Here is a 19,719-nt window from a genome sequence, read left to right on the forward strand (position 1 = left end):
CAGAGCGCTGAGGGGGGACTCCTCGCCTTTTTTATCCATGTTTGGCAGGAATCAATAAAGGCTTTTATATTTTTTGCACAGTCCAGCCTTCTTGCCATTTTTTGTCCAAGCAGTGCCCGCTGATTACTTTCCTATGGAGAGGATATCCTGCTATTGGTCATTATTCACATCATCATATTCACGGAAGTGATCTCAAAAGTGATGATGTTATTTTTTATAAGCTTTTTATTGTTGTGATGTCTATGCAATATTTTTATTCATCAACGTAAATTATGTGTACATTACTAAGGCAATATTACTGATTCTGTGAAAATCTTGAATGGGGTATTTCAGCCGTTTTGGCTCACCCAGTGTTAGCCCCTAAGTTAGATGTGAAAGCCTGGAGAAGGCGAGAAAAAAAGTAAATACTGTAGTAATAACTGTATTAACTTATCATATTTATGGTTGCCAGCAAAGTATTGGTAATCCATGCCTAGCTGACCTCACTGGCATAAAAGAGAGTTATAGGACTTGCCATCAAAGGTGTTCACTGTTTTGTCAAGTTTGCTTTAAGCAAGCCAATACAAATGTCCCTAACGGTGCAATACCACGTAGCCAGCAATAAAACAACCGTGTAAACAATGACAGACAAAAGGGCAAATCAAACCCTTCCCAAGTCTCAGCGCTCCATGTTTACAAAATAGATTTAAAATAGAATTTACAAATACTGTACTTATGAATTTTTGATATTTGTAAAAAAAAAAAAAAAAGGCATCAATAATTGCAGATGTAACCCAGTAAACACGTCACTGCCATTAGTACACTTGATTCTAGAAGGGATTGCCCATTTAAAAGAGAATTTCTGTTGGTTTGCTGTAATCAGCATGTAGCTTAATTCAACACAATATAAGTGTGCTATCTGAATTATATTTTAGCTTTTTATAAAGGTGGAGGAGAGATTCCAAGTGGAGAAGGGGAACCCTTCTCCCTTGGACGTCACTGAGGCCTACCACAGCATCCCGAAAAGCAGTTAACTAAGCTAACACCATAATATGCCACGTAATTAAAAAGCTCATTTTGCAATCATATTACAGTAAGCAGACACCAATAACTGTGATAGTCATGATCAATTATTTCCTCTTGTGGCATCTTGTGCAATTGAGTTGGTTTTCAGCGCAATATTTTTGAATATATAGTGTTGTTCAGAAATCTCACTTTAAGGGGTAATTCTACATACTCGGGAGTTACTCCAAACGTCCCCGCTTCAGAGTATATAGAATTACTCCCTAAATCTGTAATAAATTGTGCTTAACTATTTTTGGACAGAACGATCAATAGTATGATTTACGTAACAACCTTATCGTTCTGATATAACAACTTTAATTAAATGTAGTCCATAATAGTAATATATGCGACATTTATCGTAAATATGTTATTCCACTGATTTATTATTGACGGGACTAAGAGTTCATGTGGTTAACTTATTATTCCGATGGCCCATTCGGTAGCATAGTAAAAGTATATTAATTGTCTCCCTTTTTTTTTTTTTTTTTAAGGCGTTGAAACAGAAGTACTTGGATGATGGCAATCTGCAGAAAGTATCTGTCAGAAGATTTAATTCCTTTCATTTGTTTTCAATGACTGAAGGAAAACAGGAGCCGAAAGAAGATGGCCGTCAAGCTTGGTTTAAGTACACAAGTATCTTTTATCCTGAGTACAGTCTATCTTTAAGGTAATTTTATTTACTTGGTTTATTATCTTTCATAAAAAATAAATGGAAGATAATTACTGGATACATCAGCTATAGTATTATTCAACTTTTTTCTAAAGTACCATACTCTTCGCAGTTCTGTCCTGCTCTGTTAGTGTTTAGTCTTGTTTTATTCTTACATTGTTTGGGGGTTGGCGGGTTTATTTAATAAAACCAGAATACCTTGGAGCAGGTCTTCTTCAGTGTTATAACCTGCAATTTCATGACAGAGTTGATGGAAAAAAAAAAAAAAAAGCTTGATACACACATGTATAGATAATATATAACTCACAGAGATTGAAATGAGTGCATGCATAAAAGGGTCCAAGAACAAGCCATATAGGAGACCAATATACAGTGTATTGAAGGATGAAAAATAACTAGCTAAATAGATGAAGAGAAAAAACAGGAAATTAAATTTCTACTAATGCTATGAAGAATGTAGGATGAGAGAAAAACAGGGCGTCTGACTGTGGCAAATAGATCCAGGAGGACATCGAATATCGATCTTGTGATATTGCCACATAAAGGTAATTTGGTGATTTTGTTTCAGTAGGGTGTGCAGGTTAAAAGTCTGATTGCAGAGGGTCAAGGTAGCTGATAATGTATACTCCTATGCAAATTACTAGATGTTCTAGGAATTTGTAAGCAAAAGAAAATGATGAAGTAGTGATATTTAGAGTGGTAGCTTCGAGAGAATTTTTTTCAGAAGAGGAGTTAATAGGGATTGTTGTAAGGAAGATTTTGGGGTGCGTGGGAGTGGGTGTTGGCAGGTGAGAGGAATTTTAGTAGGTAGGGGGAATGGGATAAATTATGCAAGCAGTTGCATGGGAGGAAGAAATCATTAGGGACTTTCTATGGCAGGGTACAAGAGATCAAGGGTGTTCAACGGTAAAGAAGGATAGATTAGCCAAGATCGAGTTCAAGAGAATCATAAGCTTGAGATGGGGCAAAAAGGTGTGAAAAGTGCCAAGTGGTAGGTATGAAGATGTTTGGTAAGGTCAGTGGAACAGGAGAGTGAGGAGAGCTGAGAGGCCACATTGAAGGTGAGAGCATGATATGATGGTCAATAAGGGATTGGGGGGGGGGGCGGAGGAGAGTGGGGTGCAGGTGGGGAAGAATACATTGGCCTAGATTCACCAAAGGGTGCTAAGCTTAAGCACACCTTAAATTCAATTTGAGTGAAAAGTAATTTATGTGTGCTAGCACCTTAGCACCCTTACGTGAATCTCCTCCATTGAAACCGATAAATTCGGTGGTCAGAGAGTGGAAATGGGAAGGCAGAGAAGCGACAAACAAGCTTTTTTTTTAGTAAATACAGACTAAGGTGCTTATTTACTAAACTTCGATAAGTGACTTAACGCTTGATAAGTGCACGTTTCAAGCTATTTTTCATGTGACGCAATTCACAAAGCTTTGATAACATGGCAAAATGGCTTTAAAACGGCTTTTTAACAAGCGTTAGCATTCTTGCTGTAACAAGCCGTGCGGTAGCTGACAAAATGCCCCAAATCGCATTTTTTGCCAATAACCATTAATCACAAAGCTCCGATATGCAAATCGCGGGTTAAATACTCGCATTTTATTCTCGCCTGGGGTGGTGAGATTGGAATCGCAATTTGCATCTGACAGAGTTTATTTTATTTTTACTGTACATAGGATTGAATCCAGGTGTCTCCGGAACTGACCCGCATTGGTTTTAGCTCCGGAGACCCCCGGATTCAATCCTAGGTAATAAAAATAAAATGATAACCTAGCTTCATTACCTTAGTGGCTAACCGCTAAGGTAATGAAGGGGTTAAATAGCAGGAACGGCTTTGTTGTTGGTAGAGGGGGTAGGTGAAGCTTGTAGGTGCCCCAGGGTAGGTGTTTAGATATCCTAGGTGGGTTGCGGTAGGAGTTAAACCCTTCATTACCGTAGCGGTTATAACCGCTACGGTAATGAAGGGGTTAACCCCTCCCGCGTGGCCTAAACACCAATCCGGGGACATTACCCCCTTCACCCACATCCTCTACCACCAATAAACCAGGCACTCTGGTTTAACCCCTTCATTGCCTTAGCAGCTAGTCGCTAAGGTAATTAAGCTATTTTTATTTATTTCAATAACATAGGATTGAAGCATGGGGTCTCCAGAGCTGAACCGCATTAATATCAGCCTCGGAGACCCCCTGCTTCTCTTGTTACAGGCTATGGGGTGCCAGTATCTCTCTGCATTGTGTAAATCTTATGTGTCACGTGACCGGGTCATTTAAACGCACAGGAGATATCGTCAGAAATTAATGTGATTAAGCTCCAGAGACCCCCTGTTTCAGTACTCTGTTATTAAAATTAAAACTGCGTGATCGCCTGTAAGAGCTGTACAGGGAGATGCAGCTTCTCTCTGTGCAGCTCTTCCAGACTGCTGGCGCGAAGTAGAGCGTTAAGTTCATTTTGCTCGTTAAACAAATACAAATTAGTGTGATTTGGCCTTTTTTTTACCAAACGATAAAAAATTTGCGATTTTTGTTAGTGAATACCGTTTTTACACAAATTTCATATCATTCGGTAGGAACATGCCAACCCAATCGGCATTGCTATCAATTTATCAATGTTTAGTAGAGATAGTGAGAGAGAAAGTGAGATTGTGACTTTAACTAAGCATTTCCTGTAACTGCTGGTCAGTCTCTCATATCAGTTTTGAGGAATGTTGGCTGATTCCTCCTTACAGAACTGCTTCACCTCGGTGACATTTGAGGGCTTTCTTGCATGGACAGCTTGCTTAATGTCCTGCCACAACATTTCAATGTGGTTTAGGTCCGGACTGTGACGAGGCCATTCCAAAACACGGAATTTCTTCTTCTGCAACCATTCTTTTGTAGGCCGGCTTGTATGTTTAGGATCATTGTCTTTCTGAATGACCCACTTTTGCTTCAGCTCACGGATGGATGGCCTGACATTTTCCTCTAGAATGCAGAATTCATAGTTGTGTAAATGATGGCAAGCCATCTAGGTCCTGAAGCAGCGAAGCAGCCCCAAACCATCACACTCCCACCACCATGCTTGACGGTTGGGATGAGGTTCTTCTTTCAAACACAGTGTTTTGTTTTTGCCAAACATAACGTATCTCATTGTGGTAAAAAAAGTTCTACCTTCAACTACTGTCTAGAGAACATTATTCCAGATGTCTTGTGGATCATCTATGTGCTGTTTGGATACTTAGAAGCGAATACATTGAAAATATAATATTTATGTGCATATAACAATATGTGAGTGTAATATTGCTAGTGCTATTGCATATACATAGTTATGGTTCAAAATGTAAACAAAACCATTTTTGCACTGTATCTGGATATTTTGTAGGAAATTCATAGTTGGCAATACCTGCAAAATGGTGTTTTTAACATTTTTTTTAAACAATAGTTACAATTTTAATTATCATTTATTTACTGTGTAGTGGTTATTTACACACACATTTAAATAATCTGATTTAGTATCAGTGTTATTTTTTATTTCTTTATGGGTAATGTTGATTTTTTTGTGTATCTTTTGATACATAGTTATGCATCAAGCTAGCATTTCATGAAAATGATCATTTTCTACTTTTAACTTTTTGAACCACAAAAGATATGGTACTGAAGATTGAGGCCTATAGTAATTTAGCTGTGCTATGCAATAAGTCACTTTCCAGCTCCAGAGGGTACCTAGCGACCTATTTACTTGGAAGCGGTCCTATGGCATTACACTGCTTAATAAATATGTACCTGTGCCTCTGTGAGATTTTCAACAGTGTCACTTACGGCACCCAGCTAGCCCGCGACCTGCATTCGGGACAAGGGTTAATACTGACGCCTGCAAGCGCTCCCACTTTTCACCTCCGCAAAGGTCCGTCAAATTAACAATATCTCCTCTACAGGATCCAGGATCAATACAAACCCGCAATCTGCCCCACCCTTCACCTCCGCAAAGGTCCCTCAAATGAGTTGTATCTCTCCTCAATCCGAACCAATATACCACCGCCACGAACAGCATGTGACTTAGATATGCAACCTGGGTTAATACACATGGCTACTCTAGCCACCCCACCTTTCTCCTTCGCAAGGAACTAGTGAGTTAATATTAAACCCTACTCAATTGCAAATCATAACTATCCACTGCCAACACATGGGGTATGCAAATAAGATGTCAAATTAATATTTGCCAGGGCCTCAGGTCCCTGTTTATTATAGAAAAAACTATTCACTTTTACACACCAAAATCAGTTGTAGCAACATTGTGTCCAAATGCGTAGATTACTCTCTCCAGGGCATGCACCAGTTCATTCAGAGCCCAAAGCATTACTTATTAAATGTTTTAATATATATAAAAATACAGTGCTTAGTTTACAGAAAAGGTATTACAAAAAACATACAGTTACGATACAAGGCAGAACAGCTTCTTAAAATAATAGGGGAAAACACAAAAGGAAACCTATACTTTACTGGTAAGAGACGTTGAAATATCCCATATCTGGTCTCAAATACACCTCTGGGAACATCTGATTTTCAAAATCTTTTCTCAGACTTAAATAAATGTTTTCTTCATGGCCCTCCTAGAGGATGATTTGAAGCTTCTCTACCCAGACCATGTCTATAGAACTTGATTAAAACAGTTGACGCCTCGAGTGGGCTATCCAGGATGGACCCCTGCCCCAAGTAAGCAGACCAAAGAAACAGTACTGATCGGTTTCAAACCCAGCATTTTGTATTTTGTTAAAACAAGTGTAGCTCATTAACCCCTCAAACACCAAAGGGGATTAAAGAGTAAAGACACTGACTGGCACTGAGTTTGAAGCAGGGGAACCTGGTTCAATTTCCGGTGTCGGCTCCTTGTGACCTTGGGCAAGTCACTTTATCTCCCAGTGCCTCAGGCACCAAAAACATAGATTGTAAGCTCCACAGGGCAGGGACCTGTGCCTGCAAAATGTCTCTGTACAGTGCTACGTAAAACAAGCAGCGCTATATAAGAACATGCTATTATTATTAAACGACCTAATAGCTCATGATATTATCAAGACAGTGACAAAAAATTTGAGCGGTAGAATTTGAGCTCCAAATATACAGTATGATGTTATCCCTCCCATATATTGGGGCATCTCATGCTCTCCTCTCTAATTATTTTTAGATTTTCTGTACATAGCTCCATTTTTATCAGCAACCCTACTCAAATGTGCCCAAATATTATTTTTTATCGGAAAAGGCATGTCCTCTTTTGGCAACAATTTTTTTAACATTTTTTTTAAGCTTTTTAAGGATGATAAGCCATTTCTTTAGTAAAACTAACTCTTACTGCAAAACAACAGAAAGGCATTCATGACCCTATGCTCATTTTACTACAATGAAAAGGCAAGCATTGGGTCAAGAGCACCAGCGTACAATTCAGCAGTTTCCATGCCAACAACCGAAATATACAAAGGGAGGATAATTCTGCCTTTCCATCTTTTGGCATCAGGTGTCCTGGCTTTTTGACAGACTTAGAAGTGCATTCTTGTATGAATGCATGACTTATGCCATGGCCTCTCTCCCCACAAAGTATGGGTACTTTAGGCTGCCACACTACTTAAAGTATGCTGAACCTCCGGAATATAGAATAATAAAGCTATTTAAATAAAATACAATCCCGTACAAAATATATCTGCCTATTATTCTGCAGCTGGTAATATGCATCCTTATATTCAGTGTCCTATGTCAAAACTTCAACTAGTCAATATACTCATGCAAAAAAGGACCATGCTTTTGCTTGACTAAGTAGCATTCAATAGACATAGGCTGGAGAAAAACAAAAGTAAACAATTCTCATTTGTTTGGCTTGCTTAGGAAGTTTGGTTTGGCACCACTTAATGAGTGTCCCAATACAATCTAGCAGCCAGCAGAGCAAGACCTGAAGCTTTGCGTTCCAGCACTAGCGTATGAAGTGAAATCACAAACAAAAGCAAAATCAGTAACATACATACATTTCCATAATGTGAAAACGTATAAACACAGACGAGGCAGCCCCCGTATCCCCAGTTCCAGCCGCCCTGGGTTTATACATTTTCACATTACGGTGATGTGCAGTATATATGTTACTGATTTTGATGTACAGCACCCCCAGCAAAACAAATTGTTATTTTAGTCCTACCTGCTGCTATATTATTCCTACTAAGTGAAACAGTTGTCTAATAATGTGCATTGTTGATTGGAAGAAGCAGTTCAAGTGCCACATGTGGTTGAACCGTATGAGCAAGAGAAGATTTGAGTATTGCCAGATCTGTAATTGTCCAGACTGGTTAGTGATCCCGTACTTCTTTCATATTGTTGCATGTGAATTGGCTCCTTGTGTGGCCTGGATGTCTGACTGTTCATTAAAGTCTGGCCGGAGCTGACAGGTTAAACTGTTGATCGGCTCTATACTTTCTATCTTGTGTGCAACCCTGTTATTCATTGAGCTATATGCACTCATTGTTTTCTGTCTGTAATCAAGTGGCTGACGTCATGAACCATTTGTACCCTATAGTAAGATTCCAGACTCTTACCTGCCATACAACATTCTGTCTTTGTTTGTTTGCATCTCTGCTTGGTCTTAAGAGTGCTCTTTATTTCCTATTCCCCCTTTTCAGTCAGTTTTATTTCTATTCATTAATACAATTTACTCGGCAGTAAGGGATCCAATGTCCAAGTGGAACAACTATATGGCCCAGATATAATAAGGCCATAGGCCAGGTAATGTAAGTTAAAAATGCAGCAACTGCCATTTGTGTGAATGGAAGATACTGCATTGCAACCTTGCTCTGGCACACACACATATTTAATGGAATCACCTGTCTTTCATCCTCCACTGACACTTCAGATATTTTTCATCTGAAATGTCATAACTTGTAGGTCAATATTTACGTCGCAATGCTGTTCCCAAAATATCTTACAGGCAGCGCAAGTGTCTTCTGCCGTGTTATGCGATAACACTACTTAGTTATTATGTCCCGTATTCTTTCATAAGAAATTGTGCTCAAGTGATTCCTAAAATCTGCTCTAGTCTAATCAGAACCATGTGTGTTAATATGTTCACTTTAATTTAGTGAAATATTGCATGTGAGATCTCATAGTTTATCTTTAACAATTTGACATTTATCTTGGGCAAAGAAAAAAACCCAATCCATCCGGTATGATATTGTCATTTGGTAACAATCCCCAAAATAAGTAACAAACTCGTATGCAGAGTTCTGAGACACAAGGGTTTGAAGTGATCATATGCTTAATTGTAAAATTAGCCAGTAGTCTTTTAGTGTGAAAACATATTGATATACAATAACGTCTGGAAGAAGTGCATTGTAAAAGTTTCTTAACAAAATGCTGCTGTAAATATTCTAAAAACATTTATATCTAATTTAGACTATTTGCAAATTACTTTTCTTACGTATATATATATGCTCATACTGTAAGTAGCTAGTGTGGATAGGAGTGCATTGATTCAGCATGCAGTGTAATATGTATTAGGTTGTGGTATATATGTATATATACTGTATGTGCATTTTAACTCACTTATGACACCACAGCTGACCAAAAGGCTGCAACTACATTCTAATTGTAAAGACCCCCCCTGCCTGGTAATGTTAAAACAATGGGAGGACATTTAGGATGGGCAACAAGAACACAAATTAACACATAAAAGCCTTGGTTGATCAATAGAAAGAAAAGATACGATAAAACACAAATTAAACCATGAAATACCAGGAAAGCAGTACTGTAAATACCAGAAAGTCAACTTTGGTGGTGTTGGTCTAAGAGTGCTTAATCAGTATTGAGTGGTCAGTCTGTATACAGTGTATCACATGCAATGTTGATCAGTGTCTTGAAGAGAGATTAACATGTAGCAGTGTCCCCCCTGCTTGTATCTCAGTGCTTGTAGTACTGAAATAAACTTCTACAATGCTGCAAATCTACTTTGGTCATTTATCGCCGAGCCTTTTCTTATACTGCATTGGACAATGTCTCTACTATACCCCTAGTGGATTAGTGAATGAGTCGGCATTCATGGAAGCAATTTACTAATACTTATTAATAAGCAAATATGCATCTCTGACAGCTAGAATACGAGAGAAATTAATTATAATGTCTGTAGTTTTGTTAGTTTTGCTGTTAGCCTTTCTGGCCTCAATTTAAAAGCCTTGATTCTAACTTTTGCTTAAGCATCTTTGAATTTGCCATCATAATTTTTATAAGCGGCAAAATAAAAAACACCTTTCTCTGCCCTTCCCTCCCTCTCCCAATGCTAAGGGCTTTCCCGACACACTGTGACGCACTCTCCTATAGGGCTTTTGTCTTTGTCAAATATAGTTACATCGGCAAGTGCTATGCAAAGCTCTCTCCCCGGCCCCTCCACTGCTGCAGGTACGCATTTGTTATCTAGACATAACCCTTTGTCGTGATCCCAAATTCATACCCATATTCATATAGTGTTACTAACTGTAACGGGTATTCCACCCCACCCAATCGCATATATAGTGTGGGTGCGTAGAACATACGGTGTTACCCGGTGTGGTGCATATACCTGCAGGCTCACAGGAGGCCTGAGCCTCCGCTAGTGAGAACCTGGGGTGAATCCTCTGTAACGGTCTCGATTTCAGTGCCTCCACCTAAGTAGGATTCTATGGAAATGTAGAATGACCCTAACATAGGAACCCACCCAGAAACCACATACACCAGTATTAAGGATAACAGATTTACTGAATGAATAAACGATAAGAATACATCACAATTGTACTCATAACATCACCACCATATAACATCCCCACAGTGCCCACAGCCCAACCCCCTTTGTCCCGTGGTCAGTGCTGCCACTATGTATTAACAGAATGTTATGATCTTTGTTGGTGCACTTATAGAGTACCTGCCGAGTGCTCCTGCACTCGGACCTGCAAGGACTTCACAAAGGATCAGTCGTAGGATAGCGTCATCTGATCCCCAACCGGCCTCCTTGCACGCGGACCGCCAGGGGCGATCCCAACCTGGAAACAGTCTCTGCGGACCCCAACTTGGATCCGAACCTCTTAGCAGGAACCGCAGCGTCCGCTGAGTCCCTATCTAATCTACCCTACTGTGACAGGATCCCTAACATAGGACCTGTCTAAGACATGTGAATGTGCTGACAAGTGATATTCTTTATTGGCTGTATGCTAACGGTGGAGGTTTTTTGTTGCCTTTTTCACCCACCATAACACACACACACACACACACACACACACACACACACACACACACACACGCGATGTTACAATGAATGAAGCAAGCAAACGGTATACTTAAAAACAGTGTCTCTTGGAATGTTATCTGTGCTAGTCCTTCCCCCGGTGTGGATATGTTTTATGATATATATATGTTTTATATATAAGTTATGGTGGGTGAAAAAGGCAACAAAAAACCTCCACCGTTATATATATTATATATATATATATATATATATATATATATATATATATATATATATATATATATATACTGTATGCTCATTTGCATGTCTTAGGCAGGTCTGCAACCCTGCCTTTCACCATTATCACCCAGCACACAGCACTTCCACTGCAACAAGGGATTCTGGGAAATGACATGCAAATGAGCACACAGTGCCACTTTTTGATTCAAAACCCATTTTAAACATGGTTCCCTATAGGCTTACCCTGGCTGTGCTCAAAGCTGTGACCATGCAGCAAGCTTAAGCCTATAGGGAACCATGTATAAAATGGTTTTTGAAGCAAAAAGTGGCAGTGTGTGCTCATTTGCATGTCATTTCCCAGAATCCCTTGCTGCAGTGGAAGTGCTGTGTGATAATGGTGAAAGGCAGGGTTGCAGACCTGCCTAAGACATGCAGATGAGCACAGTTGTATTTACATATATATATATATATATATATATATATATATATATATATATATATATATATATATATATACATATATATATATACATATATATATATACATATATATATACATATATATATATATATATATATATATATATATATATATATTTCGGACAGTTGACTGAACCCCCTCTAGTGGTTATATAGAATAGTACAAAAAATGTTTGGTTTAATGGTTAATGTTTCATCTGTATTATAAAGTTCTATCTTTAAACTATTTACAAACAATAAAAACTAATAATTTGTAATAATTTGTTTTTTTCCCAGGCACAACCCCGGAGCTTTAAATGTTGCTGACATTCTTACCAGTTTCGACAACACAGGGAATGTGTGTAAGTTAATTGTGTTAAGTATTCATAAGGAGCATTACATAATGTTTAATTGTTATTCATTTGGTGCAAATTCATATACACATGTAAGTGTTATGCTATTTCTCAATATACTGTAATTTATTCTCTCCAAATATTGCCACCACTGCACACGATTTTTCATTCATTGTGAAATTCACATTATTTCACAGAGAAAATATGAGTGATCTGCATAAGATTTGACAGTTTTGTAGCTGTGCGTAGAAGGCAGCTGGTACATTCAAATGAATTAAACTACTGAAAGCCTTATGGAATGAGACTTTAAAGCTTGCTAACTGAATACACTCAAACAATTTGTATGCCTGGGGCAAAACTTTTATGAATGGCATATTTGGCTGTGAGGTCAAATAGGAGGCAGATGTGCTGAGTTTTGTATAAATATGTACAGTTGTACACATTATGGCAGTGTTTCTGAAAACTCTGAGGGAAGTCTTCCCAGGGAATGAGGTGTTGCAAAGGAAAGGGAAAATGTCAGAAAAATATAAAGGAGGGGATGTATCATCATAAAGAGTGTGAATAGAAATCTATTTTTGACTCCTTATCATTACTCATGTTTTTGCTTCTATTTGCATTTGGAGCAAGTTGTAAGACAGTAAAGATTATATCACTGCAGATCTGGCGGAGATGCACAGAGAAACAGACTTGATCCATCTCTCTTTAATCTGTGTAACTCCTTCCTAACTCCCCCAAATGACACTCCCCAAATCGGCAGCTGAAGCCCACAGCGTATAACTTGGAGCAAAGACCTCAATTTGCGTCGATTTTACTACAAATTTACTTGATACATCTTTTTTTTTTTCCCCAATACGTTTTTTATTTACTCTCCAGACCTTAAAAGCAACAGTTAAATTAAACTGCATTAGCAGCCATGTTGAAGGTAAACTTGTCAAATATGCTTTAAATGAGACTATGGTTAATATTTAGAATACAGTTATACTCTGCCTGCAAAATGTGAGAAGCTGGAAGTTAATTTTCTAAATGCAACAGAGAAGAAATGTTTGGATGAAATGTGTAATTTCTAAGTATGCCATTTGGGGTAACAACAAATAATATATATTTATAAGTGAGATAATAGGTGCTAAAACACCAATACAGGTTAACTTTGTTTTATTTCAGGTGAAGAAGGGGGGTCTCCAGAGATGAACTGTGTTCATTTCAGCTCTGGGGACCCCTGCTTCCCGAGATACTTACCTCCGTAGCGGTGCCGGTATCCCTGCAGAGAAACTGTGTACCTAACGTACTGGCGGTGTTTAAGTGTCCCGCTTCACGCGGGCCAATGGGAAGCCATGATATTGGCCCACGTGTCCTGGACCTTTAAACTTTAAACTCTGCAGCGATACCGGCACCCCCTACGGAGGGACCCCTGCTTCAAACCTGTAATAAAAAAAAAATATATTTTTTCTTTTTAAAGTGAGCTCGTATTGCTGCTTTAACTTGATGTGTAATACAATTATTATACATTTGTACTTATTCTTTCCCATCTGCAAAATGTTTATGTATTTACACAAAACATATAGCCCTAACGAAACCTACTGAAGAGTACATGGTGTGATGAATTAAAGTTATCTTGGGTTGAATGGAATATACAACAGTTGGCGAAATCAAAGAATCTAAAAGGCAAAGTTTTATCAATAAGAGTTTATTGTATTATAGCAACAGAAAATGAATAGAGAACAGATGTTAGTTGAACTTCACTCGAGCGCACATCTTCTGTTTTACCTTGTATTGTATTGTTATACTAACCTAATTCCATATCGCTAGTAAAAGTTTATTGGTGCGGAGATGAAAGTTGCACAAATGAGGATGTAGCTAGCTAATACATTATAAATAGATGGGTGTCGGTAATATGGGACGTTAATATTGGTAGTAAGGTGAAAAAATAGGCGCAAAAACAAATAAAGGGTATTCACTATAAATAGAGTGAAAGTATATAAACCCCTCAAATAGGTGAAAAAACAATTTTAAATATCTAATAAACATACACAGAAGCAATGTGAAGTGAACAAAATGTGACACAAAAATAAAAATAAAATGTAAGATTTCACCCCCTGCTCAGACCCACTGGAGGGGATAGTCTTCACTCGTCCCAACTGTTGCAATGGTTTACACGGGATCCAGGGGCAGCATGAGGGAAGAAACACAAGCAAAACAAATCTAAGTGCAGTATGAATGGGCAATGGAAAATGAGCTTCCGAAATCTTGGCTCCTGTAGAGTGGCAACTTACAAGATGTAAGAATAAAAACAGCAGTATGGACAATCTATAGGTGGTGGATGTCAATGTAGGAATCATCAAGGTGGCTCAGGTGCTCAGGAGGGTATATCCAGGTATAGAGAGAGAGAGGAAAAACTTGCATAGCGCAGATCATCCAAGAAATAAAACAATTTAATCTAAGTAAAAAATGCACTCACAATGTTACAAATAAATTCGGGCATGTCACACTGAATAAGTGTAGGTGGAGATCATCAGCCAGCCAGCTCACCGACCCGCGACTCCCAGTGCACCTCTGTCTCTGCCCCTGCTCCGTTGCGTCACGGCACGGCTTGGCGTCTGACGTCAGATCCGGTTTTGCTTTTCGGTGGTAGCTGGACCTTCTGCGTTCCCTCTCCAGACTGCTCCGTATGAAAGAAGACTCCCATTCTACGCGTTTCGCTACGTAATCACGTCATCAGGAGTGAAAAACAGGCACTTCATGTACTATGACATGCGGTGTCTGGTAACACGTCATAGTACATGAAGTGCCTGTTTTTATTCGATCTGATGTACGCAGATATATTACCTAATTACTATAAATATTTTTACTGAATTTACTTAACTATATGCGTTTTTTGCGCTGTTTCTTCTTCTCTATCATAATCAGTTTCTTTGTATGGCCTGCATTTAGTGGAACCTCCAACCCCCATTTATTATTATATGGTTAAAAAAAAAAAGTGTGTGTGCCGAGCACACGCATTTTAAGTGAAACTTCTTTGTCTTTTGTCACTGTTTTGTCACAGAAATTGTATTTGTAATGGGGAGGTTTTTAATTAAAAATCAAAACACAATTTCAGTGCCAAAACGCAATAAAGTTTGACTTAGAACACGTGTTTTAGCTATTTGCACTTCTATAATAACTGTGAATTCCTTGTGTGTCTGTGTGTCAATCAGTGTGTATGTGTGTCAGTCAGTGTGTGTGTGTGTGTGTGTGTGTTATTCTCAGGGTCCTGCCCCCCCCCCCTCTCCTGACTCTTCACCCCTAAATACCCCCCCCCCCGGCGGAGCTGCAGACAAGGCCTTCTGTCGGAGCAGCCCCCCACTCCCTCCCCCCCTGCAGCAGAGGTGTGGTGGTACAGGGAGTGGGGGGGGTCTTCTTAAGTGTCCCGGAGCAGCCCCCACTGTACTGTTTGGCGGGGACACGGGGTGTTCGCAGGCTGATTAGGGGGGGGTGGTGCTTGGCGGCTCACTAGGGGGGTGGGCTGTGGGGACGCGGTGCTGTGGGGGACGCAGTGCTGCCGGGGATGCGGCACACTCAACTCCCCCCCCCCCCAAATAGTCTGATTACCATTTTCTGGTATTAGTGGTCCACTTGTTTTGGCTCCCAAGAAAAGTTTCAGATACTGTAGCTCTAGGGTTGCCAGGTGTCCGGTTTTCACCCGGCCAGGCCGGTAATTCTGCTGCCTGTCCGGTATAAAATTGGAGGTAGTACCGGACACCTATGTGTCCGGTATTACTATTGTTGCAGCAGTGGCAGCGCGAGGGCTGGCATGGTCAGTGGCGAGGGCGGCAGCAAGCTTAGTGCTGAGAGGGCGGGCGGAGAGAGGGTGGGCCGGAACGGTGGCTTGGCAGTGCAAGGAGGGCTGGTGTGCTGTCCTTGATTGTAGGAGAGGGCAGCCAACCAGAGGACAGCAGGGGCGGAGCTTACACCCCAGCGGGCCAGAGACATGTTCTGTGCTGTCTGCGTCCTGCAGGAGATAGGTAAAGTACAATGTGGTTGGGAGGTGAGGGTATATTTAATATGGATATGGATGGTGGGGGTATATTCTATATGTATTGGGGTGGTAGGAGTATATTTAATATATTTGGGGGTGGTGGGGGTATATTTTATATGTATATGGGTGGTGGGGGGTATTTTATATGTATTGGGGTGGTAGGAGTATATTTAATATATATGGGGGTGGTGGGGGTATATTTTATATGTATATGGGTGGTGGGGGGTATTTTATATGTATTGGGGTGGTCGGGGTTATATTTTATAATGTATTGGGGTGGTGGGGGTATATTTTATAATGTATTGGGGAGGTGGGGGTATATTTAATATATATGGGGGTGGTGGGGGATATTTAATATATATGGGGTTGGTGGGGGATATTTTATATGTATTGGGGAGGTAGGGCTATATTTTATATGTATTGGGGAGGTAGGGCTATATTTTATATGTATTCGGGAGCGTGTTTTAAAAAAAATATGTTTCGGGGAGTCGCAACTTTTACCATTGTGTCAAGTATTTTTGGACAAGCCATCTGGCAACCCTATGTAGCTCCAGTGTTCAGGTTTTGGACTTCTGTAATATAATCGTTAGGCGACATCTGTGGCTAGTAGGAGGACACACGAGTTGTATCTGGGGCCCTCTTATTTGTTTAGGCTGATCACTAATGTTACTAGTGATGTACCGGGTACTGGGTAGTACCCGGCGTTACCCGGCGGCTTTTCAGCTACCCGGAAATTACCCGGACCCGGCAGCTGGAAAGTGGACCTGGCGCCGGGTATCCGGGTAATGTCGGGGTAGTTGAAAAGTATCTGTTACTTACCTGCTGGAAGCCCGCGCGGACATCTGAACAGGTAAGCAGAGGTGCGGGGGCGGTGGGGCAGCATCACAGTCATGTGGAGCCCGCGCGGGAGCTGCAGGACTCCATACTGCAATGTGAGCCGGCTGTCCAATAGGAAAGCTTCTTCTCCTGCTCCAGTCACATGGTCCCAGCTCACAGTGCAGTATGGAGTCCTGCAGATCCCGCGCGGGCTCCACACTGACGCTGATACTGCCCCCGCACCTCTGCTTACCTGTTCAGATGTCGCCGCGGGCTTCCTCCACACCAGTTAAGTTTCCTCCACCTCCATGTAAGTGAAAAACCGGGTAGCCGTGTACCCGGCCGGGTACAAGGCGCTAAATCCTCCAGGTACCCGTTACTCGGTTTTAAAAAAAATGTAGGACACGGTCCAACATTAAATGTTACTGTTAGTATTTCTGTCGAAAGGAACCAGCCTTTGAGACTCTGAGACTTCAACTTGTCACAGTATGTAAAATAACAGTTCATTATTTCTTACTATTCTAAATGGCTCAAAATGGTAAATGTTGTTAAATCACTTGCTTGATAAATACGAAAGCAGCAGAGGGTGCTGCTGTTACAGTGCTATTATTTCTCTATCTAGCACACAGTAATGATACTGGTGTTGAAAAGAACTCCGTTGTTTTTATGCATTATTTTTTTTCGTTCTGATGGCTCTCTGTTGCTTTTAGATATTTTTTTTCCTGTTTGTTATAATCAACTCTTTTAAAATGTCTTTTAATCACCATTTCATATAAACTACTGTAGTATTTGTAAGTCTGTGAAGCCTTTTGATTAGTACAAGGTTTATAACCCTACAAAAAAGGCACATTTTCAGACAAACGTTAAATCATTGTTTTGTATTTTTAATGTTTTTATTTCATCATTAATACTTCACAACTGAAATGCAGTAGTATTCTGAGTCTGTAAACTGGTTTATCTAGCAGTCCGGACGGGATAGGATAATAAGGCACACAGAATGACCTTTTTAAGATGGTCATGTTTTCAGTGTTGGCTAGGGAGAGGTGAACATGTATGTAATGTGTTTGTGTGTCTATCTATCTATCCATCTATCCATCTATCCATCTATCCATCTATCCATCTATCCATCTATCCATCTATCCATCTATCCATCTATCCATCTATTGATGTAGAGGTATCTGTACTGTGTTAGCTGAGCTTAATAATCAAAAACAAATACTCAATACCGGTCTGTGGCTAATTAAATGCTTTTATTTGTGTGAGCTTTCGAGATACACTAAACTCTTCTTCGGGCGATGTTACAATGGATAAGGCAAGAAAGTTTTACTTTAAAACAGTCTGGAATGTTATCTGTGGATAACCGGTTACCGGTGGCCTAAACCGAGACCACAGTTTTATGAACCACTCTTCCCATGAGTGCAGAATCCCACGTCTATAAATACTGCGCTACATGAATGCACACACACCTGTCTCTTACACGTACAAATGTACAATGTAATTCTATCCCTATATACCAATAGGGACTACATAGTATCCACACACATTTATAGTAATGCAACAACCCGTACACTTCAACACCATTGGTATACACTCCCCCTCCACACACACCTTTTGTAAAGGGTTGTATACACTGTAGGTGCTTTATAAATGTATATTTACACACGTACACAAACACACACACACTCTTACATCACAAACATTCAGGGGTCATTTAACACCTAAAGTCATAAATCGCATACTGCACAGGGGGAGGGATAGGTTTCATCCACAGATAACAATCCAGACAGTTTTAAAGTAAAACTTGTCTTGCTTTATCCATTGTAATATTGCCCGAAGAAGAGATCAGTGTATCTCGAAAGCTCGCACAAATAATTGCATTTCGTTAGCCACAGAACTGTATTGAGTATTTGTTTTTTTTATATATATATATATATATATATATATATATATATATATATCTATATCCCTTGTTCCCCTGTACCCGGGAAGGAACTACCAATGCTGTATTACCTGTCAGCAACCAGGAGGCCTGAGCCTCCGCCACTGGGAGCCTGGGGTGATTCTGGTCCTTCTCGGTGCAGTACCTCCACCTGTAAGGATCCCAGCGTGGTGGGATAGGCCCATTACAGGAACAATAACAATAATACACACAGGCAGGTATATATCAACAACCTTTACTGAACACAGACCCAGTACCCTGTACCCCACAATATAACAATGCCCCAACCTGATACCACCAGTTAGTGTCCCCCAAAGTACATAGTGTGCTTGGCACCAATACCCTGATTTCCTTATCCCCCAATGTCAGGGCCCACCCAAAAGTGTTGGAGATAGTGCTATCCCGTGGAGTGTTGGTGCACTTAGTTGAGGTACCTGCCGAGTACTCCAGTATAGCCTTAGTCACCGGATTCCTCTCCTGGTAGATCACCAGTTCTTTCCAAGTGAGGATATAATCTGGGGGAACAGACATGCCTTCTGGATGACGGTAAGCAGCAGGAAGGGCCGAGGGCTGGCATCCCAGGGAATCTGCCACCCTCAATTCAGAGAACGCAATCTTGTCTTCTACTATGGCAGCCGTGGAGCACATTGCCCACATTCCAGGGCCAGGTATTTCTTCCCACAGATCGTCTTCTTGGGTGGTACTCAATCCTGTTCTTCTTGAGAGAGCATCGGCTCCGATGTTAAGAGGCCCCAGTTTGTATTTTAAGGTGAACTGATAATTGGACAGTGCTGCTAGCCATTGCGTGGCCGGTGGTCTTCAGCTACTGAAGTAGCCCTCCACAAAAAGGTGCTAGTCCCCACAGAATCCTAAGAAGTTACATTCCCAGGTCTCGGCCAGTTCACCACGGCTTTGGCCTTAGCAGGGTCAGTGGCTATTCCGTTAGCGGATACTATGTGTCCCACGTAGGTCACTGAGGTGTGGCAGAAC

The 19,719-nt window shown here is 40.4% G+C and overlaps 1 protein-coding gene across 1 annotated transcript in view; it reads left to right on the forward strand.

The window, feature by feature from the left end:
- Nucleotides 1-19,719, forward strand: part of CAMKMT (calmodulin-lysine N-methyltransferase) — a 536,774-nt gene that overhangs the window by 32,465 nt on the left and 484,590 nt on the right. The window contains exons 2-3 of the mRNA XM_075595793.1: nucleotides 1,536-1,711; nucleotides 11,907-11,971. Of these exons, the coding sequence (XP_075451908.1) occupies nucleotides 1,536-1,711; nucleotides 11,907-11,971 (241 nt within the window). The remainder of the gene's footprint in view (nucleotides 1-1,535; nucleotides 1,712-11,906; nucleotides 11,972-19,719) is intronic.

This window comes from Ascaphus truei, chromosome 4 (genome assembly GCF_040206685.1).
Source record: "Ascaphus truei isolate aAscTru1 chromosome 4, aAscTru1.hap1, whole genome shotgun sequence".
NCBI lineage: Eukaryota > Metazoa > Chordata > Amphibia > Anura > Ascaphidae > Ascaphus > Ascaphus truei.